The sequence below is a fragment of the Delphinus delphis genome, chromosome 6 (genome assembly GCF_949987515.2).
Source record: "Delphinus delphis chromosome 6, mDelDel1.2, whole genome shotgun sequence".
NCBI lineage: Eukaryota > Metazoa > Chordata > Mammalia > Artiodactyla > Delphinidae > Delphinus > Delphinus delphis.
Genome location: NC_082688.1, coordinates 43,965,260 through 43,983,142, shown reverse-complemented (window position 1 = coordinate 43,983,142; position 17,883 = coordinate 43,965,260). Strand labels below are relative to the sequence as shown.

Genomic DNA, 17,883 nt, shown 5'->3' with positions numbered 1-17,883 from the left:
ACAACACTCCTTGTTAATTTGCTGAAAGAAGTTTGAAGAAACTGTTATTTTTTCTCATTAGTGGGTTTCTCACAGCAGTGGCACACCTCTGGCTGGCACCGTACAGAAGCTGCCGAGGCTGTTTTTACAGCCAGGCTTTTCTAGGTGCCTGTTTAAGAAACGATAAGGTATATGTTCTTCAGTTATCTAGTTTGGGTTTATAAGTGAAATGCTACAGTGCCTTTTCATGTGTCATTAATACATGCTAACAATAAAATGGGTGCCCCCGTTATTCTGCTGTTGAGATATACTTTATTTGTCATGTTTTTCCAAAGGTGTTAGAACAGGGCAGAACTGGCAGGAGAGATTTCTGTCTTGCTTTCCTTCCCCACATCTCTCCTTCCTCCCTTCCCTTGTTGTCATATTGGAGATCTGCGCTTCTACTTGAACAGACAATCCGCCAAATTCCTGTTAATTTAATGCCTTGTCTTAAGAAGTAAGTGATTTTCCAGCCTCCTCACTGTTTGGTAATCTGCAACGTCCAGTTCTCCCTCTTACACCTCTAGCACTGCAGTGACAACACACATCCCTGCCAGTCAGACATGAATATCGAAGGAGCCTGGAAGAGAGGCTACACGGGAAAGAACATCGTGGTCACCATCCTGGATGACGGCATTGAGAGGACCCATCCAGACCTGATGCAGAACTACGTGAGTATTTGCTGTGGTCAGAGCAGCTTCCCTCCTGGGAAACAATGGAACTCATGTTAGGATGCTCCACAAGGGGGAAAACCACTGAAAAATGCAGCCAGCGGGTACAGTAGGCTCTGCGTGTTGCTCCCATCTTATAAAGGATGCACTCTTGGAGGACAGGAAGCAGGAGGTAAGGCTATCCCGCTGTCCGCTTTTGTGTGCCTTTGATGTTCTGATGACAAAATGCAGGTGATAAGGTAGCGGAAACCGGTTTCCAGCACCCTTCCCTTGTGCTACTGACAACATCCGCTCTTCTCAGCAATTCTTCCATGCAGCCAGATAGCACTCCTTGTTTCCTTTATGGAGAAAGCGTGCTTAGAACCCTTCTCAAGTTATTCTGCGAGTCTCTTTCTCTCTCTGCCTCTCCCTTTTTAAAGGGCAATAATGAAGAGCCTCCCAGAAGTCCTTAGGAATCAGTCAGTTCCCTTGCTTAAGAAAGGACTGAGATTCCAGGACTCAGAACATAAGGTGAGCCCAGGGTCACAGAGCAAGTGAAAGGGCTGAGACTCAGTACTTTCACTGAAAACCACAGTCTTGCTACCCAGTGTCCACTGGACACTCGGGTCGGTTTCTGTCCCTGGGGTCCCCTTTACCACTGTGATATTTCCTGCCTGGAAATAGGTCCATGACCCCTCCCTCTTCTACTCTCCAAACGCCTCCTTTCCATCAGCTTCTCCTCCCTAAGTTCGGTTAAAAATACCATAATTATCTCCCAATATGCCATTCTCTGCTCAAATTTGTTTCTCATGACACCTTGGTGTTCTCCCTGAAATATCTCTTTTGTTACTTAAGCGCCTGCAGTGACTCCTCTTATCCGCAGATGCAGCTCTCTGATTTCTGTCCGGGCTCAGCAGACACTCCTGCTGGATCCCACTCACACCAGTGCCTTCTAAGCTCTTTTCTGTAGACGACTACTTCCACCAGAGCACTGGTTTATCACCGCACACCCACTAGGACTTCAGTCACTTTGACCTGTGTCCCTCTCTGTTCCTTCATAACTCCTTTTAATCCCCAAACTTTGGTTGTAAGAGTTTTCCTATATTGTATTTCATGTTGTTATTGAAAAAAATGTCAGAGTTGGTGGTCTTCTCTCAGCTTACAAGTTTCCTCTCACAGCCTTGAAAATACAAGCAGCTCTAAATCATAATAAAGCCAGGAGTCATACTGATCCTTAAGGAGGAAAGTCAGGGGCCGGGGTGGGAAGCTTTGCTTCGTGTTTACGGAAGGTGCCCACAGAAAACCCTAGCTATAACTGGGAGGACCACACCCCCTCAGATTTTTCTCTTCTCTATTCTATATTCATCATCATTAAGGGAGCAACGTTAGGAAGCCCAGCCCATCTCACGGTGCCCTGAGTTTGTGGAGAGTTCTGAGAGGGGCCTGGCCCATAGCTTCCTGTTGCACATTAACACGAAGGACTCACGATCCTTGCAGGCCTGATGCCTTTCTCTCCTCTTTGCTCCCCGGTAACTGGTGGACACAGCAGTGGCCTACTGTCCTGGACTCACTCAGAATGGACATACTGTCCTCTTGAAATCTGCTATTTCCTGCCCCCCCCCCCCCCCCCCGCCACGTCTGTCGCCCTCTCTCTCTCTCTCCAGCATGGGAAGACATGGTTTCCCTGCACTGTGGGAATGACTCCCTGTATCTGTCTCTCTGACCATCTCTCCTCTGGCTTCTTTCTCATCTGCCGCTTCATTTAGGTAGCGATGGCCATATATGCTCTCCAGTGTTTATTTTTCATTTGCTCAGTCTCACTTATTGCATGACACTTACTTTCTCTTAGTTTTCCTTTTGGCCCTCAAACCTGAAAAGATTCTCTTGTTATCTTTGCAAATAAAATACTTCCAAGTCACTTCCTTGACACATCAGAAACTACCACTGGCTCACACAGCCACCCATATTTCTGACCTTACGAAGACCTTCACTCAGGACCACCCAATATCACCTTATACTTTTATCAACTTTAATTGCTTTGTCTCTCAGTATTCTACCCTGTTGCCCTTTTTGTTTCAAAAATTCAGCTAAGAAACTTCACAAATCAATTTTTACAATGAAATGTTGAAACAGTTTCTCCTAAATTAGATGATTTTCCCTAAGGTTGAAAAACAGCGAGAGAGAGAGGGAGAGAGAGAGAGAGAAAAGGAACTGCAAGTTCATTTAGTTCTCATTTGTACAAGACACTTGATTGGCTGCCCTTACCCTGCCTCCAAGCACACTCAGATAAACTTGTGTCTCTTCACAGAATGGAATTTTAGAGCTAAAAAGGAACTTCAGTTCAGCCTCCTCATTTGATAGGGTAGACACCGAGGCCTGAAGACTAAAGTGAGTTAGCCCAGGTCATATAAAGAACAGAACTGTGGCTGTCCACTTCCTAGCAAAGAAGTCTTTCTTATCGTATGCAATGCAGTTTTTACAGGGTGTTCCTTCTCCGCACTGCATAGAAATGCATTTGATTAAACACAAAGAGCCTTAACCTAAACGTGATTGCATTCTTTACCTTTTTCACTTTTTTCTCCCTGGAAAGAAAGTTCTCCAGAATTCACCTGTGCAATTACCAGTACTGGCGCCCTTTTGATTCCCCTAATGTTAGAGCTGGTGAAGAGTAGAGAAAAGCACATTGGATGGGGTGGCTGGGTTCCAGTCTTAATGCCATAGGCAATTCGTTTCATGCCTTTGGCCAAGTCACGTAACCTGTCTCGGGCTTCTGTTTCCTTATAAGTGAAATTGCACAGTATTATCCTTCATGCTGTAATGACTGCTGAGGTGGGCTGCTTTGTATGTTCCTTTGTACGGGAAGCAGAGACTTATCACCTTTATATGTCACGTGTGTTTTGCTTACTCCCCCCAAACATTTCAGACTCCATGTACTTTCAGTTATTTTCAGAAACAAGAGCCTTTGATAAAGACAGAAAACAAAGATAGCATTTACTTTCACTAAAACTGATAACAGAAATAAATCATCATAAAGTATCAGAAAATTCAAAACATCCTAAATTAGTTCTATCTATGATGATATAAATTTAGATGATGGAACAATCCATTAATTTTTTTTTTTTAGTAATTTGAAGATTTTTCACAATCATTTAAAAAAGCAAACAAATAAATTCAGCTTTGGTTTCAGAGAAACTTCTGCTTCATTTTGAAACTTTGAAATATAACAAAATTTTGATCATTATTTTGGTTGGGGCAAAAGACCATTTGGTGTTAGTATGAAGTCTTGAATTGTAGACCCTTTTATAGTAGATAAAACATCTGAAACCAGACAAATATTGCCTAATAGAGGTCCCAAGATACCTGATATAATAGATTTCTAATGATGATTTTTAATTGGCTTGCCAATTATTTGTGAACAATTTCTGTCTCCAAAAATCTTTGAATTGTGATAAGGAATTTGCACACTCAAGAAATGAAGTAAGGAATACAGAGAGAGTCGGCGAAGAATAAATCACTGCCTTCTGGGTGTTCTAGCAGTACTTCGCAGAGAAAGTGGTTGTCGAGGACATCTTCAAAGCACTGGGGTGAGGGGTCAGTGCTAGGTATGAGGGAAAAGTGCTGGCAGGAGTGGACTGGGCACATCTTTGGTCTGTAGAGAGTATTTCTTCACCTTCATGGGGAAAGGTAGGACACTGATTATTACAGAAAAAGGCATCCTGACACCACCGGACCGTGAGTGTGTTATTTACTCTAATTACTCTCTTGCAGAAATGTGTTTAAGGAGGCATGAGCCTTCAGGTGCGTGGCTAATTAATGAACGTCTGTCTCCTTTCTCTCTCTCCTCTGTGACCACAGGATGCTCTGGCGAGTTGTGACGTGAATGGGAACGACTTAGACCCCATGCCTCGTTATGACGCGAGCAACGAGAACAAGTAAGGCCCAAGTGGGGGTACCTGGTATGTGGCTGGCAGAGAGCTTTGTTTTCTGCTCTTGCGGAGGGAAGTACTTTTTTGATCCCTAATTTGCTCCAAGATAAACAAGTGTCTTTCTGCTCAAGCTTCTGGATATAAAAAGGCGTGGTCCACATAGTAAGAATGGTTGCAGAGAGAACTCTGGGGAATGACTTGAGGGTGCGGTTGGGGAATATTGTTCCTCAGGTGTTCATTGGACTGTGACCCATTTGTTTAGGGATAGGGGTGCTAAAGGGAGAGGCAAAACAAAGTACCCCCCAAGAGGGTTACTTTATTCTGTTAAGTTCAACGCATTTGATTGAATGCTGTGCTTGAGGTCTCTGCCAGTGCTTTCTGATTTGCTTCTTTTTCTTTTCTCCTTTGTAGCGATTGTGTTTTTTACTAATATACCTGAAATACCTATATGGTTTGCCACATATGGAACACATTACCTTTCTTATCCTCACAGTCAAGAGCCTTAGAAACCCATGTAACCACGTTTACGCTTTCCAGTTAGTACAGTAGTTTTTTTGGAAGCAAATGAAATACACATCCGTTTCTTGCTTACGATGATCCGGGTATTTTTAAAAGATTAGTAGGTGTTTCTAATCTCTAGATCACATTAACTTTTTTGCTTTTACTGCAGTTTCTCCAGGATAATGCTGTGATCTAGATACTATCATTTGAAGTTTTATTTACATGTTTTTGTTTGGAATCACAGAAGTTATAAAGAGAGGTGCTTTACCCATTTATTATGTACTATTTCTAGCCTGCATTTTTCTGTAGGGAAAAGTTCCTCAGCTGGTATTATTTAAGTAGGTCAGTAAGTTTAGATAAAACCAATGCGGCCTAGATAATTGTGACTGTACATGGGTTTTTCTTTTTTTTTTCCCCCTCTTCTTACCATTTACAAAGAAGCCTCAAAAAAGTTACTGTGAAAAATATGCTGTTTTTTAATATTAATGAGTCAATATTATAAATCAAATTCAGTGGTGAAAGCATTAATATACAAATCGATGTAGATAGAATTTTCCAGAACTTTCCAAACAAAAAGAGAAAGGGACCTAAAGTAAACTGGATCATTTTCTTTCAAGCCTGGTCATTACTGTCTAGATTACACTGTTTAAAGTTACGGTCAATTTCACACAAAGGGTTATAATTTGAGTCAATGTGAGCTAATTTATTTAACCTAATTTGCAAACTAGCATGAAACACTGAAGAAGAAACTTGAAGCTTCCATACTTAAAAGGTCACCGATAAATTTCACTCTTCAGTCCATTCTACTCTAGTGTGACACATATACTCCTAAAAATACTTGCACTCTGCAAAGTCTAAAACCACAGAGTAACAGGAAAAGCTCAGAAGCTTCATCAATGACACACAGAAAAATGATAGGGACCTATTAAAACTTATTCATGTTAACACTTTATTCATGTTAAGTGGTTAAGAAATTTATAAAACTATAATAAATGTGGCACTTAATCGTTTTTTTAATTTTTTAAATTTAAAAAAGTCCTTCTTTAAATTATCTTTTTTTTGAATTCAGCCCTTAGCTGTGAAGGAAAAAAAGGCTCAGACAGGTCAAGTGGATAAGGGTTAAACAGGTAGTAAGCAATGAAGAAGTTAGGAAACAAAGAATCAAACTCAAGTGGTTTGTTTATAAACTCTTGTTCTGCATATTATACACAAGGCCAGACCCTTATGGTAATGAAAAGGAAAATGGTCCAAGTATCTGTCATTTAAATGAGTTGTAACTAGAGATAATTGGTTTCAATAGCAGTAAATTTGAGAGGAAGAAAGGCTGAATTATTGACCAAAATATTTGGAGAATACAGAGCGCTGAGCTGACCTTTCACATCCTGTCATAAAGAAGGCTCGAGACTGCGTGCCAGTCTGATCCTTCAAAATAGTAAAGATATGATTCATAACGAGGCTGGGTTCAAAGTCCATTTCCATCAGTTTTATGCTTAATCTGTGTCTTATCATTATGAAATTAAATTCTAACTAGTATGTTTATAATACAGTTCTCTTGTGACACTGACTTCTTAAGTTGCACTGTTCTTTTTAAATTTTTTATACAGTTTATAAAGGTTACACTCCACTTACAGTTTTTACAGAATATTGGCGATATTCCCCGTGTTGTACAATACATCCTTGTAGCCTATCTTACACCCAATAGTTTGTATCTCCCACTCCCTGACACCTGTACTGCCCCTCCTAGCACTTCATCTTGAATAAGACCTGAAATTTGCTTATGGAAGTGTGTACCCATTGCATCTACTTCTACTCACATGCCTGCCACTCTGTGTGCAAGAAAAAAAAGAGGAAGAAAAAAGAGATAAAGGTGAAAACTCTGAAGAAGAACAGAGAGTAGAGAGGAAAATAACAAAATAGGCTGGGAGGAAGGGGGAAAATAAGCAGAGTGGAGGCTACCCTCCAGGATGGTTTTTGGAAGCATGGCAGCTTGCAAGTTATTCTGAAGTGGAAGGAGGGTTATCTGAGGTCAAAGAGGAAGTAACAGCACCAGATGTAGACACATGTGGACCATTGTGCTCCTAAGGTGTGCAGCTCTGTGTGTTTCGTGCATTCCTACAGTGCTCAGTGCAACTAGGTCTGTTTTCTACAGTCACCTAGAGTTTCTGGGACAAAATTGTGCATAAACAAATGCAAAGTTCACATTATACTCAAATCACTCTCTAATATATCAATGTTATTGGAAGAAATGTGTGTTTTCAAGGCAAGCATTATAGTAGAACTGATTGTACCATATCTGTTGGCTAAAGTTATCCCATCAACATTTGTGTGTATAGAGAAAAGATAAACAGGAAAGCTAGAGGAAAGTCGAGATCAAGTTAACACCCACAGTATCCTTGTACAGGGTATGAAGGGACAAGAGGGGCTGTAGGTGGAAACTGAAAATGTATTGTGCCCTGTAGCCAGTTCTGTCTGAATCTACATGTGGTGACTTTTGCATCGAAACTCAGTGGTAATGGTGACTGTTCTCCAAGGGCCTATCTGTCCTGTGACTGACAGTGCTAACTGCAAAGGCTGTGTGTGAAGACAGTTCTTTGAGTGTTCGCTTTGATGGCTTTTTACAGGCTGCCTTTTAAAAACTGTATCCTTTGTGAAGATTCCTTTCCAACTTGGCAGCTCCCCAAGACTTTTGTTTGGGAAGAGTCACTACCATCCCGCTTCCTCTGGGGTATTCTAGTGTGTCCTGCTTTGACTCATTCTAAGTACTGTTCATGGTTCATTGAGTGCAGTGTGGGTTTGAGTGTTGGAGGACACAGGCATTGTTCTGGATGCGTGCTTAGTTTGCAGCCTTGACAGTGAAATGGGGCATTTTCAGAGGGGCAACACCACCACTCCAACCTCTGTTTTATGAAAATCAGCAGTCACCTGGGGCATCATGTGTCCCTTTATCTCCTATCAGTACTGCTGCCCAATTTTTTCTTGGCCAACCACAAGCATGTATTCAGACATTTAGGGTTAAAATATCCTCTCTGCTCATTAGACCATAATTATAAATATGATTGATGGATCTGTCTTTAAGTGTGGATCCACAGATAGTTAATTCTGTTTCAATAGAAGTCGTTTGGCATCAGGAAATAAAGAGTGGTTTGTAGTTTAAGAGAGTTGACTTTTATCCTTGGTTCACCTTAATAGCTTTATGGTCTTTAGGCCTAACTATTCTGAGCTTTAGTATTTTTAAAAATATCTAAAATGAGCATAATAATACTTGCAAAGATTAGCAATAAAATATGTAAAACACCAAGCGTAGGGCTGACTATCTAATAGGCACCAGGTAATTATAGCTGGTATTATAATTATGTGTTCAATTCCTATATCCAGTTCTCGAAAAATAATCAGTTAAAAATTACAATTATCTCAAAATATGTGCATATGAACATTTCACATTTCAATTAAGACTTGGAAGTCTTTGTTTATTTCCAAGGTTAGAGGTTTAGATATGTTTTCTCCTTCTTCAGGGGCTGGGAACTGTGGCTCATTTGGTCTACAGTAAATCTGCTTTTAATTCCAATACTTAATTCCAATACTTTAATTTAATTAATTCCAATACTCTGTCTTTAATTCCAATACTTTAATTTAATTCCAATACTCTGTCTCCCTTTAGTGGACCATGAGTCCTTGAATTTGAAGTGAGTTAGTGAGGGGGAGGAATTTCTAAACATTGCCTGAATGAAAAAGTTGAGGCATATGCTGTGCAAGTACCTCCTCATTGTACAGTGTGACCAGTAGGCTTCAGAGCATATTGGAATTATTTACACCTGGGTGCATTTGTTCATTCATTCAGCAGGTGCTCATTAAGATGCTACTTTTGTGAATGGCTCTGTGCTAAATGCTTGGGGGATACAATGATGCAATAATATAGGCTACTAACTAATAGGTTGAATTAGGAGACGACTTAGTAAGAAGCCGTAACCTGAAGGGTTTTGGGTCCTATAGTTGGCTCTTCCTAACCATAGATGTGGAACCTAAGGATACGGAGGGTTAACTGAACTGTGTCATTTTGTGTAAGGGACCTGAGCTTCCACGGAGCTTGGTATCTGCAGGGGGGGCCTGGAACCAATGTCCCGTGGATACTGAGGGATGACTCTACTAAGAGACAATGCACCCTCAAAACTTTATGCAGATCACATCTCTCAGACTTACCTGATTACATTTCTAGCACTGAAGCTTTGGGGTGAAGAAAATCACCTCTGAAGTAAAAAAGTTATAAAAATCCTTCTCTTATCGCTTTTTCAAGTCCCCAGATGGTGGTGTGTCAAACCTAAATAACAGATGCTAAAGAAATAGCATTATTAGGGGAGACCATAAAACCTGCTCTCCCATTCCGCTCTGCCTCCATTCGTATTAACTTGTAGAATGAAGCTGACTGCATTATTCTAGGCTTAAAATAGAAAACGCCTCCCTATAAATGAAAGTCTCCTGGCATTTCATACTACTGCTCCCATTTCTGATAAATGAATTATTGATGTCTGAGTTAGAGTTTTCCTTCCCTAGGTTGCTCCTTTTTAAGTATTCCCTGTGCTTGAGTCATAGCAACATATTTAGTGGGAGATGAGAGCACACTGTGTATCTTGAATGTGTGATATGTGGGCCCAGAATCTAATTCCCTTTCAAAGCAAACCAACCTATAGGTTAAAGACTCATTTCCAAAAGGAATGAATTTTTCATTTTTGTTGCTTTTCTCTGTTTCCCTGAAGATTTAACCAGGGTGGATGGAAATACACTTCTGCTCGTCTTTAGTGTCCTTTTCACACATCATTTCTGGTTTTTATTTGTTTGTTTGTTTGTTTTGCGGTACGCGGGCCTCTCTCTGTTGTGGCCTCTCCCGCTGCAGAGCACAGGCTCCGGACGCGCAGGCTCAGCGGCCATGGCTCACGAGCCCAGCCGCTCCGCGGCATGTGGGATCCTCCCGGACCGGGGCACGAACCCGTGTGCCCTGCATCGACAGGCGGACTCTCAACCACTGCGCCACCAGGGAAGCCCCATTTCTGGTTTTTAGAATGTCGCCATGTTGTGTGGCCTTTTCTTTCTCATGTCTGCGGATGAGAACTGTTGTCAGGAAATAGCGTTGCAAAGCCAAGCCGATAAATGTAGGCAGTGTCGTCTACCTATACAAGAATTATTTTAACTCAATACTAGAGAGAAAACAACACTTTAAATCTACTACCTTAACAGATGGAAGCACTATTTCTTCATACCCAGCATTCAGCCAAACATGTTCAGATAAAACTATCCTATAGCTAGGTAGCTCAGACAAAACCTACCAAAAAGAAGTGAGGCCATTTTCAGAGGCTGATTTGTTTTTTCCATATATTTTTGAAAATTTTCCCCTAATCCTTTTGCAAAATAACACTACAATGTACTATATAGTAGTTACTTGATCAATGATTAGCGCGTGAATTTATATAATGCTGACTACAAATGTATGTACCAGAGGCCAAATGTGTACAAAAGAGACAATTGTGAAAAATATCTGATCCTTTTCATATACAGCTATAGATTTCATGTCCATGAAAGAACCTGCAACAAATATTGTAGAAAACTTGTCTCTATCCCATAGATTCATAATGTAATATGTTGAGATAAGTAACATTTTGGACTATCTTCTAGGTTCTGGGAAGTGGTCTTCGTCTGGGGCCTCTCAGAAAGTTGAGTAACAATAGGAAATGGCTTCTCTCGGACCAGAAGCCAGCCAGCCCGTCCCTTCCCTCACTAGCTGGTAGTCACAAGTCCTGACCATCCTCACCATTTAAATCCTTCTCTTTAATAACTCCCCAGAGACTCCCCCATTCCATCCATCCACACTAGCCTTCTGTTAGTCTAATCCCCTTCTCTCACCTTCCTCCTTGGAAAATCTCCTAGATGGTTTCCCTGTCTCCAGTCTCAACCCCATCCTGCTGCCCAAGTGATAGTTTAGAACCAAAATAAGAATATTAAAATCTTGTAATATCTTGAAATTTTGTTAAAATGCAAAACCCTTCATGACCCCACTCTTCCCTCAAGTCTGCTCTGCTCTCTGTCCACCACTTCCCCCCACTTTATCTATCTACCCTGCAGGACTTGCGGGGTTCCCCAAAGGTGCCACACTTGCTCAGCCTTCTACCATCTGCACCTGCATAATTCCTTCTTTCTCTGCCACTCATGTCTCTTCCCCTGTGAAGCCTTCTCTCACCTCCTGCATCTGAGTTGGATGCCCTCCAGTGAGTTTTCACAGCATCTGCGAACTTACTTCTTTTATAAAAACCTTCACTATTAGGGGCTTCCCTGGTGGCGCAGTGGTTGAGAGTCCACCTGCCGATGCAGGGGACATGGGTTCATTTCCCGGTCCGGGAGGATCCCACATGCTGCGGAACAGCTAGGCCCGTGAGCCATGGCCACTGAGCCTGCGCATCCGGAGCCTGTGCTCCGCAACGGGAGAGGCCACAACAGTGAGAGGCCCGCGTACCTAAAAAAAAAAAAAAAAGTTCGCTATTGTAAATGGGGTTACATATACCAAGATAGGGAATAGAGAGGCAGGGAAAGATGCTGAGAAGACGTTTTCCAGTTTAGTTTGGGTTATGAAGTGTCTGTTCAGTCATACAAAACTTACAAGAGTATCTACCTTGCCTGGCTTGTCTATATGAATTAGCGAAATGTGTCCCAAAGTAGTAACTATTAAATGGTGTTATAATGGACCTTGTGCTGGATCGCTTTATTTTTTTACCCTCTACCCTGCTCTGTACCCCAGAAAGCTGACCTCTGAGGACTGCATTAAGGGACTCCCTTGCCCTCTGGCTTCCCATTGGGTTCGGCCAATGGAACACCCAAGCAGGACATCAGTGGGATGCAGAAGGGTAAAGAAAAGGTATTTGTTCTCTGTTCCCTCCTTGCTGAGCCACTGGGGGGTAGCTGCATCCCAAAAGATCATAACTCCCCTTAGGTGGCCCTAAGGCTGACCTCCTAAGGATTGCCATTTGTGGATTCAATGACCACTTCCTCCCCAGGGCTTCTTAGACCCAAGGGCTTCCCAGTGTTGCTTGTCCAGAATGCTGCATTCTTCCTTGCATCTTCCAGGCATCTTTCCTTGCCTCTCTATTCCCTATCTTGGTACACGTGGCCCCATTTACAATAGCGAAGGTTTTTTTAAAAGAAGTAAGTTTGCAGATGCTGTGAAAACTCACTGGAGGACATCCAACTTGGGAGAGAAGGCTTCACAGGGGAAGTGACATGAGTGGCAGAGAAAGAAGGAATTATGCAGGTGCAGAAGGTGGAAGGTTGAACAAGTGTGGCACCTTTTGAGGAATCCTGCAAGTCCTGCAGGGTTCCCCAAATCCTGTCTGCTTCTCTATGTAAGTCCCTTGAATACATTTTTTAATACTAAGATATAAGTCTCTGGAATAAGTTTTTATACCCAGTATAAAAGAGCGCAGACACATCTAAGAAAGAAAATAACTATGTCCATAGGAGTTGTCTTAATGGCTGTTTATTTATTATTTAATGAGAGCTGAGTAAATACAGAAAATGGTTATCTAACCTCAAATTCCTATATACCTGACACCTGAAGTGTAAGTATTTATTTTTATAAAATACTGTATTAATTATTCCAGGGCTCATAATCATGATAATGCAGCCTTCAAGCCCTTTGTTGTTTCCTTTGTCAGTTTCAATGTGTTCTCCTCAAGGATTTGGGGACATAATCTCTTGGGGCTCACGGTACCAGTTTGGATAAAGGGTCTGATGCAATAGGTTACAGTAAGGTTTGGGTTTAATTTGTGCTAACCCACTGCACTATTGACATGAATAATTGATCGTTGCTTCAATTTAAATTTCTTATTTAAAAAACAAACTCACGAATTCCTGAGGTCTCTAAAGCAGATGGAAATTACAGTAAGGGAAAGAGATAAGTATCCTTTTTAAATATGGAGTAAGCATTTGAGCAGGGTTCCAGACAGGTATACTTATTTATCTTTCTCTTTTCATCTTCTCCTCTAACTTCCACCTTGGATCCTTCTATTTTCTCATGTTTCCTTATATCCAGAAATATGTAAAATCGAAAGCACGAAGACCTTGAGAGGTCAATGCTACCAGTGTGTTATTTGTATTATTACAGAGCAGTAGAGAAGGCATCCAGGACCTTTCAAATGTGGTCAGCCAGTGTCCATAGGCTGAACAGGAAGGCAGACTGAGGAGAGAAGAACGCTTGTTTTGTTTATCTCACTCGTTGTATAGATACCAGAAGAACATGCTGAAAATATAATCAAACTGCAAACTGGTTGATGCTTCATTTCAGTATTAAGATATTATTTAGATATTGGTTGCCTTCCTATTCAAATCAAATGCCCTCTAAGATAAAGGACTGAAGTTAGAATTTTGTTTTTACAAGCTAAAGGAGATGTTATGGTTTTTACGTTTTAGCAGTACAGTTAATTACAATAGAAGTCTATTGTTCCAGTGTACTTAAGTATGTGTGTGGATAACATCTGCGGTAGCTGTGCATTTCAATTATAATCCTTAATAAAAGATGGAAAGGTAGAAAGTATGTCTTAGATCAGGACATATTTGCTTAGTTCTTATCTCATAAAATAGGTCACCAAAGAAGACAAGGTGATAGAGGAAAAAAATGTCCTGATTTTGGGTGAGACCTGGGTGCCAGTCCCAGCCTTGCTGTTCATTATATCTGTGGCCTTGGAGAAGCATTCTTATCAATGTCTCCTCCTGCCACATCAGTATCTCGATGACCCTGTTGGACTTAAACAACCAAAAAATCCATAAGTCTATGGGGTTGCTACTTGGCTGCATTTGAATGCAGTGTAAGCAGCTGCTAATATAGTGAGCACGTCAGTATGTTGTCTCATTTACCGCTCACGACAACACACAGTTGGAGAGCGAGTCTGGAGGGGTGAAGTAAAGTGGCTAATGTCACCACGTGGCAGACACACCATTTGAGCTCATTTGTTCTCACGCCATCTGTTCACCTACATAGTTAATTAACCTGTGGTCAAGTAGATGAGAAATTAATTCCTGTGTTGAGCGCATGCTTCAGTAAGTTTACTACCTGGGAAGAACTGCATTTACCAGAATGCCTTACTGCTGTATTCAGTAAATACCCAGCAGCCTGGCTTTACCAAGTGCTGGTGCTCTGAGCCCTATTTCTCCAGAGAGAGGGGATTGGTCCACAAAGGTTGTCAACACCTTATGTACACGTAACTTTGGCCAAGTAACAAAAATCCTTTATTACAGAAAATAATTGTACAGCTCTGGCTTCACAGTGGTATTTGTTCTATGGAAATCAATGAAGACCACCCAAATGACACTCTGGGCTAATTATTCGGAGTTTGCTATAGCAAGGGAGTCAGCTATTGTCACTTTAAGAGACTCAAAGGCAGGCACGTGGCCCAGAAAGCTTTATAGTGTTAAAAAAATAGGAAGACTTCAGGTATGGTCTGATCAGAGGGTGCCATGTGGAAACTGGAGCTTGGGGCTCTGTCCTTAAACAATTCTACTAGTATATATTAACAGTGTTAAAAAATTTGAATGAGTATCAGCTGGTCATCATGTTAATGCAGATAAATGTTTTGGTAAACTCTGTAAAATTGCCACAGGTATGGATGTTGCTAATCTTATTAAGGGTGATAAAGAGTAATAAGATGAAGTTTTAGTCTGATCCTCAGACGGCAGGTAGTGAATTTCTCTCTATGGAGATATGGACTGTTTGAAGTTGGAATCACATAACCTAAGAGACACTGTCCCGATGTTTTTACACTTACATGACAGCCCTTGAGAGTGCTCTGGAATTGTGGGCTGGGAAAGGAAGAATCTCTATAGGAGGAAGAAACTGAGACCCAGGAGAGCCTGTGGGAATCAGAAACCTTTTCCTGCCCTCAGACGGGTGTAGAGTCTTGAAGATGTGTCCTGCTTTGGGAAATTGTGGCGAATTATCTTGCCTATAGAACACCTAAAATAACTTGAAGGAATTGGGAGCAGTTGACTACTGGTGATTTTGCAGTGGATTTCCCTGAATCCCTGCTTTCTCTGCCTCATGTTCTCGTCACAAGATGCCATCTCACGAATTTTAGAAAAGACTGACCTTTGCTAGAAGAGTTTACCTCTTCCTATTTTTAGAGATCCTTACACCATCTGCATATGATTTACGTATGCTAGTAGATGCATTTGAATTTGCATGAATTGCAGGTAAAGTACCTGTGGTGACATCCTGGGCTGAGGGTAGCTGACTGCTACAGATTTTGTATGACCTTTTTGCTCTTGGTTGGTCATCCCTTTCTGAGATTCATTCTCACTGGATCACACCCCCTCCGACACCTGTCTGGGTTGCCGAATATAGACTCTTATATTCTCCACAACCCTCCAGCAGCCCCCTCCCACCCCTGTATCACAAATCTCTCTCTTTTTCCACTGTCCTGATACCTTGATCTTCCCATAGGCTCTAGTATTTTGTTGCCATCGTGCAGAGAAAGAGGAACACATTTGTCGCCAGTAATCACCTAGTCTTGGCACCAGTGTATATAGTTTGTACTGGGTGATCTGACTAGAACTTGAATGGTTCAGCAGCTTTAACTGTGACTTGTGTTGTTAATTTGATTGGCTATCTGACTCTTTCATAGAATTTATTTCCTTCCTAAATGAATGGCAGATCCCTTTAATGCTTTTCAGAGGAAAGAGAAAGATTTGAAACAAAAACACTTGTTTTCTTCTCTCTCTTATCCGCCCATCTCACGCAACACATAAGAAGTATTGTGGGAGGCTGGGTAATGGAGCATCTGAGAAAGAGCTGGGGTTTGGAATGAAAAAGATCAAAGAATTAGAGGACTGGATTTGGTTGAAATTTAATTCAAATGGAGGCAAAAGGGGTCAAGGGTCCCCACATCTCAGAAGCCACTCCATTAACAACCATGCATTTGCCTCATCATCCAGTTTGATGCAACCATTTATGGGACAGTAGAGGCCCCAGTTATTGTGACTATAGTTCTCCCCAATAGAGAGATGCCATAGCAACTGTGGCTTAATTTTCGACTGGTTGAATTTGTGTCAAATTGTTCAGCCTCTACAGGGAGTAATACTAGTGACGTTATAATGGTGGAACCACATTCTACAACATGGAAGTATGGGAACAAGACCTATTTTGCTGGTGTACTTGTAGGAGTGTTCATTCATATTTGTTGAAATCTTTGTAGCTCAAATGCAAATATAAGCAGTTATTCAGGTATGCCATTGCAAATTATATGGAGATTCCTTTTTCCAGATTTTATGATCATACGTGCTATTTTTCTATCAATTGATTCCATTTATCATCATCCAGTTTTATCATATGAGCTTCTGTTAAAATCCACATTGTAAAACTTATTTCAACTATAAGGTATACTATCTCCATTGAATTCATCTTGGTTGAAACAAAATGCACACAATTCCTATCTGTTACGTTTTTCCTTGTCTCTTGTCAGGGAGATGTTGTTTTCACTTATGCTCAGAAAGTCAACTTTGTTAACAGTGGTACTCATCTTAAATTCACGTGTTTTTTAATAAGATGTATAGGTTTCTGAAATCTATATGAATATAATACACATAGATTTCCCACACGTGTATTTGGAGTAAACCAGGACATTGTGAATGGGGGACGGAGGCCCAAGTAACTGTTAGATAAGTTGTTTAATAAAATTGAATGATCCTTTTCTAAACTGAGAGGATGTTTTGACCCATACCAAGCATAACTGTGCTGATACAGCGACCAACACTACATGTTGTTCATACTTGAAAAGTCATGGCTATGTCATCCAATGTACATGAGCTGCTTATGTGGTTTTCCTGTGAGCAGTTCTATAGCCTTGAGGAGCTTGGTACAGAATTTGGGCGGGAGAGCGGAGAACAACTTTGTCCCCCAAAGAAACCCTGGCTACTTTTGCCTTGGGCTATAAACTCAGCAAAGTTTAAATACAGTTCAGCAGGGTCAGTATATGTTTTCCATGAGAGATGAGAAAAAAGAGCAGGTTTTCTGGTTCCCTCGACTGGCATTAGTCTTTTCAAGCCATCTCAGATTTCACCTTCTCAAATACAGAGGAGCCATCTACCAAGGATAATAATTTATTTAGAACTTCATAGCTCACAAAGCATTTTTACATGTGTTCTTTCGACTTATAAAAATTCGTATCAGATAGGTAGTAGGTAGTTGTTTTGGTCCCCCAGTGTCTGCATTCTTTTTTTTTTTTTTTTTTTTTTTTTGCGGTACGCGGGCCTCTCACTGTTGTGGCCTCTCCTGTTGCGGAGTACAGGCCGCGCAGGCTCAGCGGCCATGGCTCACGGGCGCAGCTGCTCCGCGGCATGTGGGATCTTCCCAGACCGGGCACAAACCCGCGTCCCCTGCGTTGGCAGGTGGACTCTCAACCACTGCGCCACCAGGGGAGCCCTGCATTCTTTTTTATGTATAAGGAATGTTCTGTCTTTTGAGTCTTGGTGGAGAGCCAAGACTGCTCTCCAGTATGGCGGCTGGAATTACTAGATCCAATAGTGATTTGCTCATCCTGCACTGCTCTAGTCTCGGACATGAACCGTATGGTCTAGATTCTAAAAATCAGTAGCACATGTGCAGCCTGGTGACAGAAAGGGCCAAGTAAGCTCTCACTCACTCGCTTGTGTTCTTTCTTCCCACCCGCTCCTTCTCCCAGCAGATCCTCCCTTACAGAACAGCCAGGTGTTTTCTCAGTCCTTCACCTCCATCTTGCTAATTCTGTGTCTTCTGTGTT

At 41.4% G+C, this 17,883-nt stretch overlaps 1 protein-coding gene across 4 annotated transcripts in view; it reads left to right on the top strand.

Moving 5' to 3' along the window:
- The window catches only part of LOC132427286 (proprotein convertase subtilisin/kexin type 5), a 405,656-nt gene that overhangs the window by 119,886 nt on the left and 267,887 nt on the right, over positions 1-17,883 (top strand). For all 4 annotated transcript variants that reach the window (XM_060014607.1, XM_060014609.1, XM_060014610.1 and 1 more), the window contains exons 4-5: positions 546-689; positions 4,524-4,600. In XM_060014607.1, coding sequence (XP_059870590.1) covers positions 546-689; positions 4,524-4,600 — 221 coding nt within the window. The remainder of the gene's footprint in view (positions 1-545; positions 690-4,523; positions 4,601-17,883) is intronic.